Below are 18588 nucleotides of genomic sequence, written 5' to 3' on the forward strand. Positions count from 1 at the left end.
GTGCAGGGGCTGCACAGGCGTGTGCAGGGCCGTGTGCGTGTGCAGGCGGGCCGTGCCCGCCCGTGTGTGCCTGTGCGGCGGTGCAGCCCGCCGCTCTGTCACTCAGAGGCCGGCTGACAGGAGCTGCCTCTCCCGCGGCGGCAGATAGCGCTGATTGCTGATTCGAGGAAACAAAATAGCAATTGTAATTATGGGCTCTGATAAGATAAAGGAGGGCGCGGGGAGCGCGGGGACCGGCAGCGGGGCACGGCCGGCAAATTAGCAGCTGTCACTCAGCGCCGAGCAGGCGGCGCCGGCCCCGGCCCCGGCCAGGTACCGGCCCCGGGGGCCGCCCGCCGCAGCCCCGCCGCAGCCCCCGCCCCGGTGCGCAACAGGTGGCGGGGCCGGGAGCGCCGGGGCTCGCCGGAACAATGCAGCCCTCGGCGGCCCTGCCCGGGCTGCGGGGCTGAGCCCCGTCCCGCCGCCGCCGCCCGGCCCCATGGCCCCGCACCGCCGGCCCTGAGGGCGCCCGCCCGCCCCACCAGGTAAGCGCCCGGCGGGGATGCTCGGGGGGGTCCCGCTGCCCGCTCCCCACCCCGGCTGCGGTATTTGCTCAGCATCGCTCGCTCTCGGGACTCCGACCCCCTCCATTCTCCCCCCTCCCGGTAATCCTTTTAATGTCTGGCACGTCCCGGGAGGGCTTGCCTGCCCGGTCCCAATCCACAACGCGCCCGCGGAGCGGCGAGCCCCCAGCGGGGGAACCGCAGCCCCTACGCCCCCTCCCTCCCTCCCTCCCTCCCTCCCAGCCCTTAAGCCCCGTTTTACGGATGGGGAAACTGAGGCACGGGGCTGGGACGGCGTCCCGCCGGCGGCGACCGCCGCGGAGCCCGGCGCTTAGTGCCAGCCCCGAGCCAGGCGACACCTGGCCCGCCGCCCCCTCTGCCTGGGCAGGTACCGCCGGGCCGGGGGTCGGGGGGCGAGGGGGCGTCGGTCCGGCCGGGCTTCCCCCTGCGGTAACGGCGATCGCCCCCGGGGCTGCGCCCGCCCCCGCCGCCGGGGCCACGGGCCGGGCTCGCCGCCTCCCGGGGCGGCAGCGGTGCCGCGGAGCGGAGCGGGGCGGGGGGTGCCCCGCGGCGGGGGGCCGCCGGCCCTGCGCCCCGGGGGCTGGGCGGGCGGGCGGGCGGGGGCCTTTCCCCTCTGTAGCCGCTTGTGCCCTCCTTTCCTCGGGGCGAGGACGCGCCGGCAGGGCGAGAGGAGGCGAGGAGACGAGGCAGCGCCGCGCCGCGCCCCCCCGGGCGCTCCCCGCCGCCGCCGGGCCCCGGCTCCCGGCCCCGCACCGGCCCCGCCATGGACCCCTGCTCCTCGCTGTTCAGCTACGTGTGAGTACCGGCAGCCCCGGCCCTCTGCCCCGGGCCCGCAGCCCCCCCCTCCCCGCCCCCCCTCCGGTTCACACCTTTCTCCTGCTTTCTCTCCCCTCTCCCAGGTTAATGCACTTGTTCGTCCTCTGCCTGCAAGCCCAGGTAAGTGCCCGCTGCCCGCCCGGCTTTGTTTGTCCCCGGGGGCTGGGGGGTGCCCCGCAGCCGCCGCCGAGCGCCCCGGGCTCGGCAGGGAGGGAGGGAGGACGGAGGAACACTTTAAAACCCAGGAGACAAAAGTCGCCCGGCTGTAAAAAGCCGAGGCCGAGGGGGGAGCCCCCCCCCGGGCTGCAAAATAACGTGCAGCGGGCTCGGGCTGTGAGGCAGGGGGTTCCCGGGGTACCAGCGAATCGCGCAGGGTTAGTTTTAAGCAGCTTTAGGTCCCGTCCCTCCCCGCCTCTGAATGGCACTGTGGATATACCCCCGTTCCTCTTGTCCGGCGTTTTCTTCCTATGCCGCTTCATCCAAAAAAAAAAAGTAAAGCGGAATTAAAAAAGAGGAAAGAAACGCCGCTAAAACCTTACTGAAAAGCGCAGGTTTTGATTCAGCTTAAAACTGTCAGACTTCAGCATCGCTGGTTTGTATCTGCCAGAGACAGAAGTGTCACGAATAGATTAAACAGCTTGGGCAGAGCTTGTGCAACACCCGCATACCAGCAGGCACGGGTCGCTGGGAGCAGTGTGCCTGCAAACTGGGGTGAAACCCCCCTTCCCCCTGAGATCACAGGTGCAAAAGCTTTGTTTAAAATGCCCTTTAAGCTCCCTTTTTTTAATTTTCCTGGAAGGCTGGAAAAAAAAGAAAAAAAAAAAATCTAGTTTCCAGTTGAAAAGCGGAGGGAGCGAAGCGCTGGGAGTGTGCAGTTGTATAAAAACATTGCTGTAATATTTTGGAGTATGAGATGGAGACCAAATAGCAGCATGGCTAATGACCTCTCCTCCACATGGTACCCTCATCAGAGCTCGGGAGAGAATCCTGCTGCATTATCCAAAACCCGTCTATAGGAAACACACATGCACAGGCAGAAGCGAAGGGAGAGAGATGACATTGTCAAGGGGAGATATCTCTATAAAGCCAGCTTTGGAAGAGCAGTGGCTTTTGCTTTTATTGGGTTTTTCTGTTGTTGTTGTTGAAGACAGGAGGAAATCTTCCCATTTGATGTGGGGGTGGTGGGGGGTAGTCCCAGCCTTCTGATGTTGAAAGGAGCTATCTCCTAACATTTGCTCAGAATACATCTTTATAAATGTCAGGGAGCAGCGAAACTTTCCAGACTTAAAAGAGGGATTTGAGACGAGGGGGGAAAAAAAGACTTCTGTGCAAGCTCGTGAGCCAGGGCTGAGGGGGGAGCAGGTTTGGCCGCTCATGAAAATCATTTAAAGCCCAGGAGCAACAGTGTCAGGTCTGGAGGGGCTGAGCTCAGCTGCGGCTCTGGGGCTAGCGGGTGTGCTGGGCATGGGCACCCCTCTGCCGGCACCGAACAGCTGGCTGTGGGCGAGGGACGGGTTTGCATGGGCAGCACGTGTGTATCCTTGGGTGATTATGCCACTCTATACCTGAGCTGGGGCATGGTTTTCTCATGATTTTTACACCTTATAGCTCTACCTTCTCTGGGGACTTCGTTTTTAAAGAGCTCAATAAGTGGGGTGTTTGGGAGCAGAGCTTGGGACCCAGAGGAAAGGCAGCTGTTGGGGTACTTGTCTGGGGCAGCAGCAGCAGTAGTGTGCTCCTGCAGAGGCGAGAAAGGTGTGGGATGAGTGTGTCAGCCCCTTTGGGGGGCAGCCCAGTGCCCTCCTGCCCCTCTCCAGACCCCCTCCACCTCCCAGCCTTGATGCCCATGTTTGGTACCCCAGTGCCAGCTGGGACCCACTGAGTCCCCGGGGGGCCTCTGGGGTCACTGAGCCCTGTCATGCTCCCGGGTCACCTGCCTATCTCTGCTTAGGGCACGTCTGGAACTGGCACGGCTCTGTAAAGGGCTCTGGTCGCTGTGTCCTGGAGCTTAATGCTCCTTCTCCCAGGGAGGCTTTGGTGGCGCAAGAGGTACCACTGCTATCCCGGCTCTGTGCCTCCCTGTAAAGCCTGGCTAGAGGCCGGCGATCTCTGCTCAGCCCGTTCGTTCCTCTGAGGAGTAGAGATTATAATGGTGTGTCGTATATTTTTTAATTTCCTAAAGGTAACTGTTCAGTCCCCACCTAATTTTACACAGCATGTGAGGGAGCAGAGCCTGGTGACGGATCAGCTCAGCCGACGGCTCGTCCGTACCTACCAGCTGTACAGCCGGACCAGTGGGAAACATGTGCAGATCTTGGACAACAAGAAAATCAATGCGATGGCAGAGGATGGGGATGTGCACGGTAAGGACGTGCAACGGGGGCGGGTGTGTGGGGGAGCTGGGGAGGTGTTCGCAGCCCAGCGCAGCGATTGATGATTTCCGTCCTGTTTGTTAGCCAGAAATCATTAAAATCGTTCGGCTTGTGGGGGCTTGTAAAGGGAGAACATAGGGGTCAGCGATCAGCGGCTGTGTGATTCAAGGTGAGGGCAGGTTCCCTGTGCTGAGGGAGGGGACTGGTTCTTGCAAGATGGGCTCTGCTCCCTTCTTTTTCATTCTTGGTTTGCACCTGACTTGGAGGGCTTGGGGCTGTAGTGTGCTGAGCAGCATCAGTCACTTCAGCCCTTTGCAGGGCTGGGAATTTCTGAGACTTTCTTTTGGCAAAGAAATGGAGAGAAAAGTTGAAAAAGAAAAGGGGGTGGAGGGTGGCAGGGGGACACGGCTGCTTTGGAAGCCTTCCCTACACTAGAACTGTCCAAAGTGGCATTTCCCTGCCCCTCCTTCCTCAAAACAAACCCTGAGCAGAGGCTCAGCGAGGCAGTTGGCTGTGGGTGAAGATGCTGCAGCGTCTCCAGAGACAAAGCGGGGGAACTCTGCAGGCACAAGAGCCTGCACTGTGCCACGGCCCCTCTGCCATTGCCCTGGCACCCTCTCCCCAAAACCTCCCCCCTCCCTGGGGCAGGGGGTCCGATCCCTCCACTGGGGACACTCAAAGCCCAAATACTTTGATCGTGTGCGCTAATGACACATTGGGACAGTCAAATGCTGCGCAGGGGTCAGTGGGGCCAGCGAGCCCCGGCACTGCCGGGGGCTGGCTGCGTGAGGCCAGATCCTGCACCCGCATCAGGGAAGTGCCTGTATTCCTGTGTGTTGTACATAGAAATCACAACTGTTTTTCTTTGGTATTAGCTGCAATTTCCCTTTCTTGCTTGGGGAGATTAGTAGAAACACTTTTTCTTCCTTCCCCTTCTGGTGTGGGTGTTTGGGTTTTTTTGTTTGTGGTTTTTTTTTTTTTTTTCTCTTCTTTTTGGTTTGGCTCAAAATTTCATGCTGGATCTTAGCAGTGCAAGCACAGCGTGGATTCCATCTATATGGTATTCCATACATCCAGCATTAATCTTCCAAATAAATTATTCCCACCCTGGAGCAGCTCTGGCTTGAAAAGGCATTAGCTAATTTCCCAAGCAAAAAATCCCATCTTGTTTTAGACCCATAATGCCTGGATTTCAAAAAGCAGTTAGTGAATATTTAAATAATGACCAGGTTTAAATAAGGCCAGAAGGAGGGGACTGGTGGTGGCTTGAAAAACTCTATTAAAATGTAATAAAAAAAGGTTAAGCATTTGAAGAGCTAAGGAAGAAAATGAAGACTGATCTAAACCAGAAAGAGAACAAGCAGTTTTTCAGATGTAAAGTTTTAAAAGAGTTGCAAGTCTGTAAATGTTAAAATAGAGGTTCAGGATTGTTCTATATGAATCTCTAGGGAGGCCCCCATGTCTGGAAGAACTATTAAAACGCTTCTTACTTTCACCTTTTTTAACATTTCCTGAATACTTTCTCCTCTTCGCAGTCCAGTTGGGGGATCAAGTGTGTCTCGCTGCATTTTTTCAGCATTTACGTAGCCACTTTCCCTTCAAAGTCTGAGCATGAAACATAATTTTACCGGGATAAATCTGTCACTTAAGTGAAAGAATAGAGTTGAAAATGTTAAGCTCCCCCTCCCCTCAAAAAAGGGGAAAACCAAAAATAAGGACTCCCCCAAATCATTATTTAGAAATCCACTTTTGCAGCAAAGAGCCTCCCTTCCTGAGCCCTCCCTTCTGCTTTTTTTTTTTAATCTCATTTTTGGGGGGTGGGTGTGTAAAAGGGGTTGATTTATTTTTGCAGATGACCCCTTTCCCCATGTTGATATTTTTACAGCCGACTTAACATCGAGTCTGGTGTTTTCAGTTATCTGTCTTAATTGTCAATATTTGATTGACTTCTTTTAATTCTGAGGGAAGGCGGGCGGCCGGTGCAGCCTGGCTCACCCTCGCAGGCTGTGCCTGCCACCGAGCAAAGCGCTGCTGGCCGCAGCCGGGGCTGAACCCCGCGAGCCGCCAGGGATGCCGTGCATCCCTGCCAACTTGCCGGTTTCATCTGTGCCAGGGTTTTCTGCTGGTCAGGGCTGGGGCTTGTGGGGTTCACGGCTTGCCTGCATGGGTCTAGGGACAGAGGTCTTTGGGGACAGGTTGTCCTCATCCTCTGCGGGTGGCAGGGCTGGGCTCATGCGAGGTGGCAAACCTGGCCAGCGGCTGTAAATCACAGCTGCCCTTTGGAGGGGGAAGAGAGAAAAAAAAAAAAAAAAAAAAAAAAAGGCCAAAAGAGAAGTGACGCGCATCTTTAAAGCGGGGTTTTGTGCTCACTGGGGCCGAGGCCTCCCTGCTCCCTCCCTCCTTCCTCTGTCCCTCCCTCCCTCCCCGCTTTTTCTATCTCTCTGAGAGAAAAATCAATTTTCCTCGAACCTTTTACTGCCTCAGAGATCAATTCCTCACCCTTTCCCCAATATAGATAAATAGGGGATCACTGTCTCAGCGCTTCCTTTGCTGAGTACTGTGGCTCTCGTGGCTGGTTTTGGGGATTCTGGGTGTGTGACAGGCTCTGGGCATTGGTGCTGGGGTGGCATAATCTGGAGGTGGCTCTTCCCAAATTTTTTAGCTCTCATAGTCCAGGCTGTGCCCAGCTGGGGGTAGGGGAGCTGGGGGCATGGGGCAGTTTGGGGATGAGAAGTGCTGCAGGATGATATTAGCAGGAGGAAGTGTGGAGATGGGGTGTCTGTATGTACCTCAAGCCTGCCTGGCCCAGCAGTGCCAAATCAGTTGGCCTGAGTAAATTTTGGGATGCCCTTTCCATTGCTCAACTCAGCTGCTGCCAGCACTGTCCACCCCCTGTCCCCCACCCTTGGTGCCGCTGACCTCAGCAGTGCCTGGGATGCAGGATCAGGGCATCACGGAGACAGAGAGGCAGCAGTCTGCTCCTGGCCCAGAGGGTGATTTAGGCTCGCCTTATCTTGTGTGTGTGCCCACAGCCGCCTCCTGCCATTCAGAGCATCGTTTTGCAAAGCCACCCGCTTCACAGCTGCATCGTTGTTCTTGCTGGGGCTTGCCGATGGCTGAGCATCCTGGGGTAGAAATGTGCAAGCCAGGGTGAGCCACAGTCCTGAGCAACCAAGCAGCCCTTGTGCAGAGGTTGGAGAGGAGAAATAGGGCATCAATGGGCTTATTCCCATAATAAGGCTAGACACTTGGAAGGCTCATGGGCTGTGCTCTAATTACCTTGCCAAATTGCACTTACGGTGCTAGGGGCTGATGCTGGGCAAGAGGTGATGGTGGTGAGATGGGACAGTCCTGGCTGGCTTTTCAGTGCCACGGGGAGATCTTTGGTGCTTGGCACAGCCCTTTTGAGGTGCAAACAGGTAGCCACCATATCCATCTGGGCTTGTGCTGGGGACAGCAGCTGCAGGGCCGGGGAGAAGGATGTCCTGTCCCCATCCTCCCCCTTCCCTGGGGATGGATGGGCTTTGGGGCTCGGGTTCCCAGGGCGAAGGCAGGGAGGGAAGGTGACAGGTCTATTTATAGGCGGCCCATCGACCCAGCGATTTGCATAGCTCCTTCGGAAGTCGATCGATGCCTCCATTAAAAAACTGAGACCAAATCAATACGCCCTCTCGACTCGTGCAAAGGTGAAAGGCATTAAAAGGATGGCCGTACCCTTCACGCCTCCCCTGCCAGCTGCAAAGTCACTGCTCCTCCTGCAGCCCTGGCCCAACAGAGACACACAGAGCGGCGTCCCCTGGGCTGGGGACAGCTGGCAGCACGCCGTGCTCTTCCAGAGGGTGCCTGGCTGCTGCCTGCCTGCAGGCTCGCCCAGACCTGCCTCTGTTTGCAGGACAGCTGGCTTGCTCTCCGCTGGCCGGTGTGTGCCCTGCTCACTGCCCTGCCTCCCTTCCATGATGCTTCTCTAGCATCTAAACTGCTGAGCCCTGTGGAGCTGGGTGAGGCGGAGCTGCTCCCCCTTCAGCACAGCTCAGGGTGGCAAAGGGATGTGCCCAAGGTCATGCAGGGACACAGTGGCAGGGTAGAGGGACTGAGGCAGGCTCTTAACCTCATGCCCTGATCTTAGGGCTCTGTGGCCCAGTCACCAGAGAGCGTGTGCCTGCAGTGCCCAGCACCACGGTGCATTGCTGGGGTTTCCATCCCTGTGCCTGCCTCATCCCGGAGCCTCCGTCTCTGACCTCCATCTCTCTTTCCTGTTGCTCTCCCCAGCCAAGCTCATCGTGGAGACGGACACCTTCGGGAGCCGTGTGCGCATCAAGGGGGCAGCCACAGGTTTCTACATCTGCATGAACAAGAAGGGGAAGCTGATCGGCAAGGTAGGGTGCTGGGCAAGCCAGGGAAGTGGTGTGGGTGCTGAGTGGGGGTTGCCAAGAGAGGAGCTCTTACCCAATACAGAGCCCATTAGTGGGGATGGGGAGGTGAGGTGGGGGTCCCCAGAACTCCGCGAGCCCAGCCTTTTGGAGGACAGGGGGATGAGCCATCCTGCAGCCCGGGTGGCAGGAGGCAAGGTGTGGAGCAAGGAAGGCAGGCGGGTGCCGTGTGGGGCGCATTCCTTGTATCTCCCCGAACAAATAGGCGGATTGCTGGGCTATTCTCCCCGATTACATGGTACAAGTGCCAGGAATGTTAAGATGCTCCGTGGGGCTGGCCCCAAGGCCTGGCCTGCCGCGCACGGGTTAGTCACGCCCTCCCTCCAGAGCCTCATGCACCCTCCTCGGGGGCAGAGGCGGGTGGATGTGCAAAATCCCACTGGGACAGTGATTGTTTGGGAGGATTTTCCATGGCAGCTCCTTCCCTGGGGCTGGCTGATTCGGGTCACCTCCCTGGTCCTGCTGCTGGCTGTTACGGGGAGGGGCTCAGCCCCCAGCTGCCCTGTGCTCCCTGCTACCTGTGTCCATGGGCAGCATCCCTACAGACCCCACGTTACCACTCCTGCCCCTTGATGCCCATCCTATATTAAAGACCCCAGTGAGGGTAGGATGGGTGTGTGAATTGCCACTGAGAGGGACAGTTTGCTCATGGTGATGCTGCTGAGGCAATCCAGCCTCTGATATGGATGGGGGCAGGATGGGAGCAGGCAAAAATCCCCTTCTGGCTGCAGTGGAAGTGGAGGCTGGGACAAGCTGCACTGGGGCTTACAGCCCAGGGCTGACATCACACTGAGGATGTGAGCCTCAATGAGCAGCGTCTGTCCATGCCACGATGCCTGGTCCCCACAGCTTTCTAAGGAAAAGCAGATTCTGGGCAATTCTGACCTGTAGGAGAAGAGGTGGGAAAAGTGAGCCCTTGGCTGCCCCCAGGCACTGCAACCCTGCTGCAGCATCAGCCAGCCCAGTTTGCAGCAGAGAGAAGCAGCCCCCTGACCCAGCACCCGTTGCTTAAATCTCTTCCTCTGTCCCCTCTCAGAGCAATGGCAAAGGCAAGGACTGTGTCTTCACGGAGATCGTCCTGGAGAACAACTACACGGCGCTGCAGAACGCCAAGTATGAGGGCTGGTACATGGCCTTCACCCGCAAGGGCCGCCCGCGCAAGGGTTCTAAGACCCGGCAGCACCAACGGGAGGTACATTTCATGAAAAGGCTTCCCAAGGGCCACCAGACCACCGAGCCCCACAGACGCTTTGAGTTCCTCAACTACCCCTTCAACCGGAGAAGTAAAAGGACTAGAAACTCCAGCTCCAGGGTGGGCCCTTGACGTGCCTGCCTCTGCCCGCCCTGCCCTGCACCTCTCCTGGAGGACTGTCCTCTGAGCTGGGTGGACTATATGTAGAGACTTTCCCATATGGGTATTAAATAAAAAAAAAAAAGGGGGTGGTAGGGGGGGGATAAAAAAAGTTACCTGCTCTAGTTGATAATTTGGGGGGGGGTGTTTGGTTTTTACAAAAAAAAAAAAGAAAAAAAAAAGAAAAAAAGAGAGAGAAAGAAGAGAGAGGCTCTATTTTTGTACTCCAGCTTTAAAAGAAATGAAATGTTCAAAGACTGGTGAAAGGGGAAGAACCCTTCACTTAGAAATGTTCTAGTCCGTTTGGGGTCGTGCTTTATTTTGTAATTATTTTTTTTTTGTAGCTCTAGGGGGAAAGGAGGGGAAAAGAATTACCATTTAAAACAAACAAGCAAAAAAAAAAAAAAATGGAAATCCAAAACTGGGAGTGATGTGCTACTTAAATGAACTGAATTAACACCAGAGAAGATGAAGAGGTTGAAAAACAATTAAGGGGAGGGGATTATTTCAGAGATGGTTGGAGGCCTCCCAGGTGGATTTTGCAGCTGAGTGATGTGTGGGCACTGCATGTGGGGGCTGGCTGCGACAACACCTGGGCTGAGGACCACTGGATGCTTTCCTTCCTCAGATGCGCCTGCTTCTTCGGCTAAGCGAGGGCTTGCTGGAAGCTGCTTGCATCCTTCTGAAAACGCTGCTGGCTTCACAGCTCCCAACTTACTTTTTTTCTCAGGAGGGGACAGGGGTGATGGACACCCCAGAGAAAGTCCTGAACTGACTTGGTACCTCTTACCCACAAGAGCATCTTTGGCATTTGGTTTGTTTTAAACTACTAAGGTGAGGCAGTGGGCGACGGCTGCCACAGAGTGGGCTGGTAACTGGTATTTTCTTTTTTTTCCATGTGGAAAATGTGAACTTCTCACCAAAAATTGATATTTTTTTCCTGTCTATATTTTTTATCAGGTGGAAGTTTTCATCCATAAGATTAAAAAAGTTTACAAATTACTGTGGAGCCATTTTGGGCTGGTTTTGTCATAATATTCAGTTTGTGGTTGGCACTTCCATTGTCAACCATTTCTTCCAGGTTTGCTTTTCGATAAAAAACCACTGCTGTCCTTGTCCTCCTAGGAAAGGAGAGGTTTTCTTCCAAAATTTCTGTGTTGACAGTAGCCCAATTTTCTGTTTAGAAAAGAAAACAAACTAAAGGAAATGTTAAATCTCTTGAGTGAACATCCCCAGCCAGTCCTGCTATGTGCATGCTGCCCTGGGACTGCAACTCTCTCCAGAGGGTTAAAGCAATTATTCTTCACAGGATGGGCAAACAAAGACACTGGATAGGAGCCAGAACCAGGGGTGACTTTTCCTCCAGTCTTTTTTGATTGTTTGGTTTTTTCTGTTTCCTTGAGGATTTTTGTTTTGTTTTGGTTGTGTACAAATTGAATATGAAATGATTGAAATATTTATTTAATATGTGCATTAAAAATTTGTATTAGTCTAACTGAGCCTGATGCTTTCCAGGGAGGGGCTGGGGCACTGAAGAGTCGAGTTGGAGAGGGGCAAAGGAGGATGGTGAGGTGCTGAATGAGGCTGAGGCTGCTGCTTGGCACAAGCCCCTTCCCAAGGGAACAGACATGGGAAGCGGGAGGATGACACCAGGATCCTGGATCCAGATGAGTCTTGTGGAAATCATGGTTTTTCTTTGCACTAAATTCCAGGTTTAATGGGCAGATGCCACCTCTTTGTCCTGTGGGGACAGGCCCATTGCAGGCTGAATGGGGACATGGTGGTCAAGGCTCCATTGCACTGTTTTTAAGCATGGAAGGAGGTTTTCCAAAAGAGAAAGCTGGTGTCTGCTCCTCTCTGCTCTGGGTGAGCTTGATGTCTGTGAAAAACGGGCTGTTGGGTCTCCACCTTTTGTGATACTCAGCTCTGCTGAGGTGCTGGGTCTTGCTCACAGGAGCTGATGGGGAGATTCATACATCGAGTGGTCTCAGATATGGAAAGATGCGCGACTAGAATTGTATATGTAAAAAAAAAAATATATTGCAGAGATGGAGCAGCCTTGCAATGTGAGTCTCGCCATTGCTGGTGCCGCCATCCTCGTGGGGTGCCTGCGACACTGCTTCATGCTCAGGGTGTCCTTTGTCCACGGAGTGCGAGGATGAGCCATCCCCCAGCTGATGCCATGGCCTGGGCTGAGCTGTCAACATATATCGTTAATTTAAAGGAAGGAAACTCAGAGGCTGAGGGCTCAGCCATGCTCTGCATCTGAGCGTCGCTGCTGTCACGTGGAGGTCATGGGTGACGTTTGTGCGGGTGGCATTTGGCTGCTGTCCCGGGAGGGACCCCAGGGCTGCAGAAGCCTGGAGCCCACAGAGCTGCCACAAGCCCACATTGTGTTTTCCAGATTACAGCAACTAAAAGTGAATAGTTCCTGGCCTTTCCTCAGGCAGAGATGGTGTCTGATAGTCCTTAATGGTTGCTTTTCTTTCATTAATTTGTCCAATTACTTTTCCTAATGGCTTTGTGAATCTGGGTGAATTGGTGCTCCACGTCTGCTCCAGGTGAGGATAGCAGAGGGGCAGGACTCCTCCCTTGTTATCTGTCCCCCAGGGACAGCAATGACAGCAAAGGGCATGGTATGGGTGCTCAGCCTCCAGTAAGGCTGTTCCCCCCTTTCTGCCATCCCGGGATGCAGCCGAGGGTTGGAGCAGGGGGCACCCACCACCCTGGGGGTTTGAGCCAGGAGTGGACACCCCTGTGTCCTTGCACAGTTCTGTACCACACACCGTTCCTAACCCTTGTCGTCTGCTCTGCCACAGCCTGCCTTTGTGAAAGGCACCCAGGCCTGACTCCTGGGAAGGGACCCCTGCTTTTCCAGCTTGCTTGGTCTGTGGTTAATTAGCCCCTTTTCATTAAAGGGCTTTTGAGTGGCCATGTTGTCTAGGAGCACTACAACTTGGGGCTTTGTTTATTGCTTGAATTTGTCCAGCTTCAGCTTCCAGCCAGCATATGTTTTGCCTTTGCTTGGAAGATTAAAGAGCCTACTGCTAGTTAGTTAATGAGTAAGTGCATTAATTAATGGTTCCTCATACCCTGTCTCTGCACTGATACTGCTTGGTCCCTGGCATGGTTGGAGCAGCTCATGCTCTTCCTGGTGACCTGGGCCCACAGGGTCCTCAGCATGTGGTCCTTCTGGGCTGGTAGCTCTCACCACCCATGCAGGGGACAGTCCCTGGTGGTACCTGCTGTTCCTCCAGGGATGCAGAAACCCTGGCTGCTGGTTGAATACACAGGGTCAATCATCAGCCCAGGAACCTGGAACTGTTCTTTTCTCCTCCATCACTAACAGGTGTGTGAACCAAGCTTGGGAGTTGAAGCCAACCCAAAGGCTCCGGGGACTGTGGGATGCTGAGCTGGGGCTGGACCCAGGAGACCACTGGGGATGGAATGTGTTGGAGGTGGTTGTTTGCTTCCATCAACGTATGCCTTCAGCATGGGTGTTTTGGGCAGAAACTCCTGCTCTGAGCTAGCAAAGTCCTTGTGACAGGGATGTGCCTGTCCCTAGTGCTGCCAATCACAGTGTCACCCTGCGGTCCCCTCGCTGCCACCAGCTGGCTGGAGGGAGGTGGCAGATGAAGCAGGCGAGGAAGCTGTACTGCCCTGGCTGTTGGTACAGGGATGAGTGCCCCATCCTGAGCTCCAAGCAGTGGCGCATGCGTGTCCCTGCCCGTACAGGACTTTGCTGTGCAGTGCCATCTGGACACAGCAGCAAGGCTGAAGCTGAGTGATGTTTGGGAGGGTTTGTCTGGCAAGGTGAGACTGGGAAGCCCGGCTGGTGCAGCCGGCCATTGCAAGGTAAGGAGTAAATGTGGGGTGAGCCCACAAGGGCAATGCCAGGCAGGGAGAAGAGTTTTCAGGTTAAACGTGGCTATGGCAGAGAAACCGTAGATGGGCAGGAATAAATCAAAGTGGCAAGAAAAGGGGTCTGTGCTGTCTAAGCAGGAGCTGCACCAGTGCTTGATGCACCAAGCCCCAAACCTTGTGGTATATGTTGTCTCCACTCCCACCTCTTCTCTCCCAACTTTTCCACGAGGTCTGCTCGGGGAAGGGTGCCCACTGAGCAGGGTGGGCTGCGTGATGCTGTGGCAGGGTTGGAGCTTGCCCAGGCCCCCTTGGAAGCTTGGGAAGGGGGACTGGGGTGTTTGTTTATTGCATCAGGCTCAGCTTTCAAACATCTCCCTGCCATCCCCCTCCCCCTCCTTTAATTAATTCTGGGTAAGAAGTCCTGGCTTTATTGTGCCACCGAGCTGAGGGCTCCCTGTGGGAAAAGTCACACCTTCTGAACAGCTTCTGATACCATGCAAATGAAGGACAAGTCCAGGAAACGCTTTCATCTCGGACCTGTCCAGCCCCCTGCCCATTAATTACACGCGTTTCATTTGTGTGAGAGCAATTCCTCTCGGGGAGGGGGCGGGGGATGGCTACGGTTTGGGATCATCTCAGCCCTGCTCTCTAAAGACTCCTCCTTGGAACAGGGTTTATAGCCAGAAACGAGATGTTCAGGGGCTCAGTGGGGGATCCCATATTTCTGTTCTCACACAGCCGCTCCAAATCGAACTGGCTTGTTGGCAGGCCGCATCCTGCTGGTGGGGAGGGCTCAGTGCTGCCCTGCACCCTGCTTGGTGCCAGCAAGCCCTGGCTGTGGATCCAAGCGCCACAGGAGCATCCTGGAGGGAGGTGCAGGGTGGAGCAGAAACGAGCTCAGTGCTGTCCCAAGGGAATGACTCTCCAGGGCCAGGAGCTCATGAGATGGGTAACTTTGGGCAGGGTGGCCACAAAATGAGTCTTATGTAGGGAAACACCTCTCCACGCTGCTACTGAACTGCACTTGTTGGGGGACCGTGTCACACCGTGACAGGGCACAAAGTTTTCTCGGCCACATGTGGACCAAACCCAACTCCCCTGTTGAGCCTTGGTCTCTGTGCTTCTCTCCTTTCCACACAGCCCCTCTGACTGCAGTGTTCCCAGCATGGCTGCAGCTGAAGTCACCTCCAAGCTGGCTCCTGTTTTCCCAAGGCTGATGGGGAGAGTTGGCTCCAGATCCTGGAGAAGGCACAGAGTGAAGGGATGTGGACTACCATGGGTTTTCACAGCCTGTTTCCTGGCCATGATAATAACACTTAGCACTTCTGTAGCACCTGGGATGCTCCAAGCACCTCCACATCTGCTCCTCATTACCACCCCACTTACCATTTGCAGCATCTCTGCCCCCTCCCCATACACGCCTATGGCAGTAACAGCTCTCCCCTTGAAACGGGGCCACCCCCCAACTGTCCTCCTGGAAATCTCTTTCCAGGCAGGGTACCAAGGAGCTGCAACCACATTCTGCTCTGGGGTCAGGGTTCAGAGGCTACCCTCCAGGACTGGGGTAAGTGGTTTAGAGTGACTGCTGTGGCTTTGCTGCAGAAGACCTTTGACAGCCAAGTTTGCTGTTTGTCTTCCTGCTGGAGTTAGGATATGTAATCTGTGTCCTCTGGTGTTGACAAGCCGTGGGCCTGCAGAGATACGTCAGTTATGGCTTGGTGCACCAGAGAAGCTCTTGGGAGATGCTGGAGGGATATTTGTGAGTTGGTTAACGGGAACCTGCAGCCTTTCTGGGTCAAAGTGCCAGGCTCTAGCAAAGCTGCTCACCCACCCACTGACCCTGTGTTATGTCACTAGAGGATGAGAGAGGGCTCACCTGTGGATGGGTTGCAGATTACAGCCGTTACTCCAGATTACCTGATAAATGGCCCTGGCTACTCTGCAATGAAACACACTTAAGATTAGCTGTACTGGGAGCAGAGGGGATGGTCTTGGGCTTTGTGTAATTTGCAGTATCTCTCCTATGCTCATAGTGGCTGTGGCACCAGAAGGTCCCTCCAGGCTGTCAGATGTGATGACCAAGATATAATCTGTGGTTGCAAAGTCCCAGCCCAGAGATTGGAGAAGGCTTGGCTATGTTGGGAAGAACAACTCCAGCTATGCCCAGGTACTACTGCTTTGCTAAGCTTGTGCTGTCAATTGCTGTGGACTGGAAACGGGATGGTGAGGGATGCCAGAGCCTCCCCAGTTCAGTGGATACCTGATCTGTGCCCCTTCTCCCATTCAGGTCTTCTGTTCAGCCACGGAGTAACCCCTTTCAGCCATAATCATGGTGCTGCAAAGAGTCCTTGCTTCTGGGCTGGCTTCTCCGGCCAATAGTCTTTTTAATTTTTTCCCTCTCTTAAAGCTTTTGTAACAGAAGGAAAAACTCAGCCTCATTCTTGCTGTGATTATTTTGCTAACTTGTTTTGCCGTAGTAGCACATCTTGGTGGCTGGAGTCTCCTCTTTAATGAGCTGCTCACAAGAGTAAATGGCAGCTCTTGCCCCAAAGATATGCTGTTCTGTATGGTCAGCCGTAGCAGGTGGTGTAAGATAGCAAGACAGACCTAACCACAGGTCTAGTTGCTACCCCAGCAAAAGAGAGTCCTGGGAAGGGATTTGAAGGAGGGCTGGAAGGTGCCCCTGTGGAAGTTTGTAGCAAACATAAAAAAAAAAATAATCCAATCGCAACATCCCAAAAACGAACAAAAAAAGCTGCTGGAGTAGCTGAAGTGCAGGATGATGAGACCCAGGTTGTGCATCAGTAGGGAAATTTTGGCAGCCGAGATGTGAGGTGGGACCTTGAGTGCTGGCTGTACTTGCCTGCTCAGGCCCTGGGACATGGCCGCACTCCCCATCACCCCATGAGAAGCAGCTGCCCAGCTGGGCCCCGGCCCTTTGGTAATGGCCTGTGAATTTCCCTCGGCTCTGTTAATTGCCTCCCGGCTGCTAGTTACAACTCCAAGTCAATTGCTGGGACTGTTGGGCCCTGCAAAACAACCCCTTGAAATCAGTTGTTAGCCCAATTAACAACCAGTTTGGCCTCAGTTCAGGCTGTTAACCATCAGACACCTAACTGCTGGTAATGATTGATTTCTCAGCAGTTGGGGCTGCAGCGGAGGAGCCAACCTGTTTCATAAAACTCCATTAAAGCCAAGACTTTGTGAACGCATCTGGCTCAGGCAAACATTCGAGCTCTGCTACACCAGCCAAGCAGGCAAGGTGCTGACCAGGATTTCTATCCTTTAAAGCATGGGCCATTGGGTGTGTTAGGATGAACTGGCAGCCCCCAGGTCTGTGCTGCCGCTGCACCCTGCTCTAGGTAGGTGGCCACCACTGTTTGTAGGGCAACCACTTGTACTCATGGACCCCCCATGGATGGGAACTGCTCAGTGTCCAGCTCTCTTCCATAGTTAGTGTACCAGCCAGCAAACCTGCAAAGATTAGTTTGGATATTCAGATGTTTCCACAAATCACTTGGGCCATTTCCGTCTGCATAACCAGCTGGGAGGTTGTATGGGGGGAGCAGTTCCCATCAGCATACACAAGCCTGGGGATGCCTCCAGAGCAGCTTGGAACACTGGCCTGTGTCTCCTGGTTGGCAATGCAGACTCATCTGTAGATGTGAGTATCTCTATGAAAGCCATAAAATACTCTTTGAATTCCCAGGATTCAGGCAGGGTTTTGTTTAAGATCACTGGTCAGGTCTTCATCCATTTCCTTCTGCTGTTTCAGGCCCTGGTTATTTGCTGTGCACTGGCAGGTTGGTTTGAACACATTGCTGGTGCTACATCAAGGGCTTTTTTTCCCCTGGGATATTTTCCCCCTGATCAAAGTGGCTGATTCAAGCTGTAGCATGTACGGGGAGGAGGGAGACAGCCACCTGTCAGGGAAAGACTTTGAAAACGCAGAGGACGCACTGCAGAGGTTGACCTTGTAAAATGTAAACTCCAACGATGCCAGGTAGCAGAGTGGTGCAGGATGGGGAGTGAGCGCCTTACAGAGTACAGCACTGTGCTCCTCATGCTTTTGAGGATACTCGGGACCTGTGGTCCTACCAGGGCCCTGGCACTGCAGCCTGAGCTCTCTCTGTTTCTGAAGCTGTGTTCTGATGCCTTCTGCAGGACACGGGCACCTGAGACCCGTGCAGATGTTTCAAACATCTTCCCACAAGGTTCTGAGTGCAGATGTGGTTGCCCCCAGTGCCATACCTTTGCCATCCTTTTATGGGAGGTCTGGTCATCCCAGATTCCCACCAGCACATACCCTGGCACTGCACATGTTTTCTGTAATTAGTTGTATTCCTTGTGCAAATGGGACAGAGTTGCTTATTTCATCAAATACCTATTAAAAGTAGCTCTGCTCTCTCCCGCATTGGGATTACCTTGCCAGCCTTTTGGGGAGGCTGAGTGGCGGCTGGGACTCCCTCTGTGCTGGGCAGTACCTGTGCAGTGAGCTTCTGCGTCCTAGGAATTGGTCCCTGCTGTCTGCATGAGGAGAAACCGATTCTTATGAAGGGAAAAGTGAGAAGTTTGGGGTAGGCAGGAGACCCAACAACTCAGTCTTCCCACTCCTCGGGTCTGTGAGCAAATGTTTTATTCACAGCTTGTGTATTTAACTGGGCTGAATACAGCAGTCCTGGCCTGTGCATCTTCTGCGGGTCTCATTTCCCTTCAGCTGTTGCTAAATGCATCCTTCCAGGAGGTGGTGACGGGTGCCTCTCACCTGCCGGAGCTGGGTGAACTCTGGCTGCCCAGACCTTTTCTGTATAACAGAGAAGGTCAGTTATAAACAGAAACAGTTGGTTTTGTTGGGGGCTCTTTTTAGACATCAAAAATACTCCATCATCATCAGGCTGGCTTAGCTTTCAGCAGGCAATGCAAACGGAGCCAAACCCTCAGCAGAGAATTCAGCAAGAGGAGCAGCACAGACTTTCCAGGGCTATTTTGCCAAAATCTTGCATCCTCATTCCTCCTTGTGCTTTGTGCCACAGGAGCCAACGCTTTTCTGGGCTCTGCGTGCAGGGTGAGCCCTGGAGTGAGCTGGAGCTGCAAGCCAGTGGCACAGCCACGTTTTAGGGAAGGAGTGGGGGTGATCAGAGCACAGAAAGATTAGGATCTGAAAAGAAATTCTGCAGAGCCACAAATCAGCT

The 18588-nt window shown here is 54.3% G+C and overlaps 1 protein-coding gene across 4 annotated transcripts; it reads left to right on the forward strand.

The window, feature by feature from the left end:
• Positions 1-260: 260 nt before the first annotated feature.
• Positions 261-18522, forward strand: FGF8 (fibroblast growth factor 8). Of its 4 annotated transcripts, none has more exons than XM_080402412.1 (5): positions 261-1358; positions 1463-1499; positions 3562-3742; positions 8021-8127; positions 9218-18522. In XM_080402412.1, the coding sequence occupies exons 1-5, from the start codon at positions 1327-1329 to the stop codon at positions 9503-9505; spliced, it is 645 nt and encodes a 214-aa protein (XP_080258538.1). In that variant the 5' UTR covers positions 261-1326; the 3' UTR covers positions 9506-18522. The 4 variants fall into 4 exon arrangements, with proteins under 4 accessions (XP_080258538.1, XP_080258536.1, XP_080258537.1 ...); XM_080402413.1 differs by having other exon boundaries at positions 458-524; positions 1213-1358; positions 8021-9311; XM_080402410.1 differs by having other exon boundaries at positions 261-1499.
• The last annotated feature ends 66 nt before the right edge of the window (positions 18523-18588 follow it).

The sequence above is a fragment of the Falco punctatus genome (genome assembly GCF_963210335.1).
Source record: "Falco punctatus genome assembly, chromosome: 9".
NCBI classification, from domain to species: domain Eukaryota; kingdom Metazoa; phylum Chordata; class Aves; order Falconiformes; family Falconidae; genus Falco; species Falco punctatus.

Coding starts and splice junctions, on each gene's coding strand:
- FGF8 (XM_080402410.1), top strand. CDS start 657: ATGTCTGGCACGTCCCGGGAGGGCTTGCCTGCCCGGTCCCAATCCACA. Junction 3,743..8,020: donor AGAGGATGGGGATGTGCACG/GTAAGGACGTGC, acceptor TGCTCTCCCCAG/CCAAGCTCATCGTGGAGACG. Junction 8,128..9,217: donor AGGGGAAGCTGATCGGCAAG/GTAGGGTGCTGG, acceptor GTCCCCTCTCAG/AGCAATGGCAAAGGCAAGGA.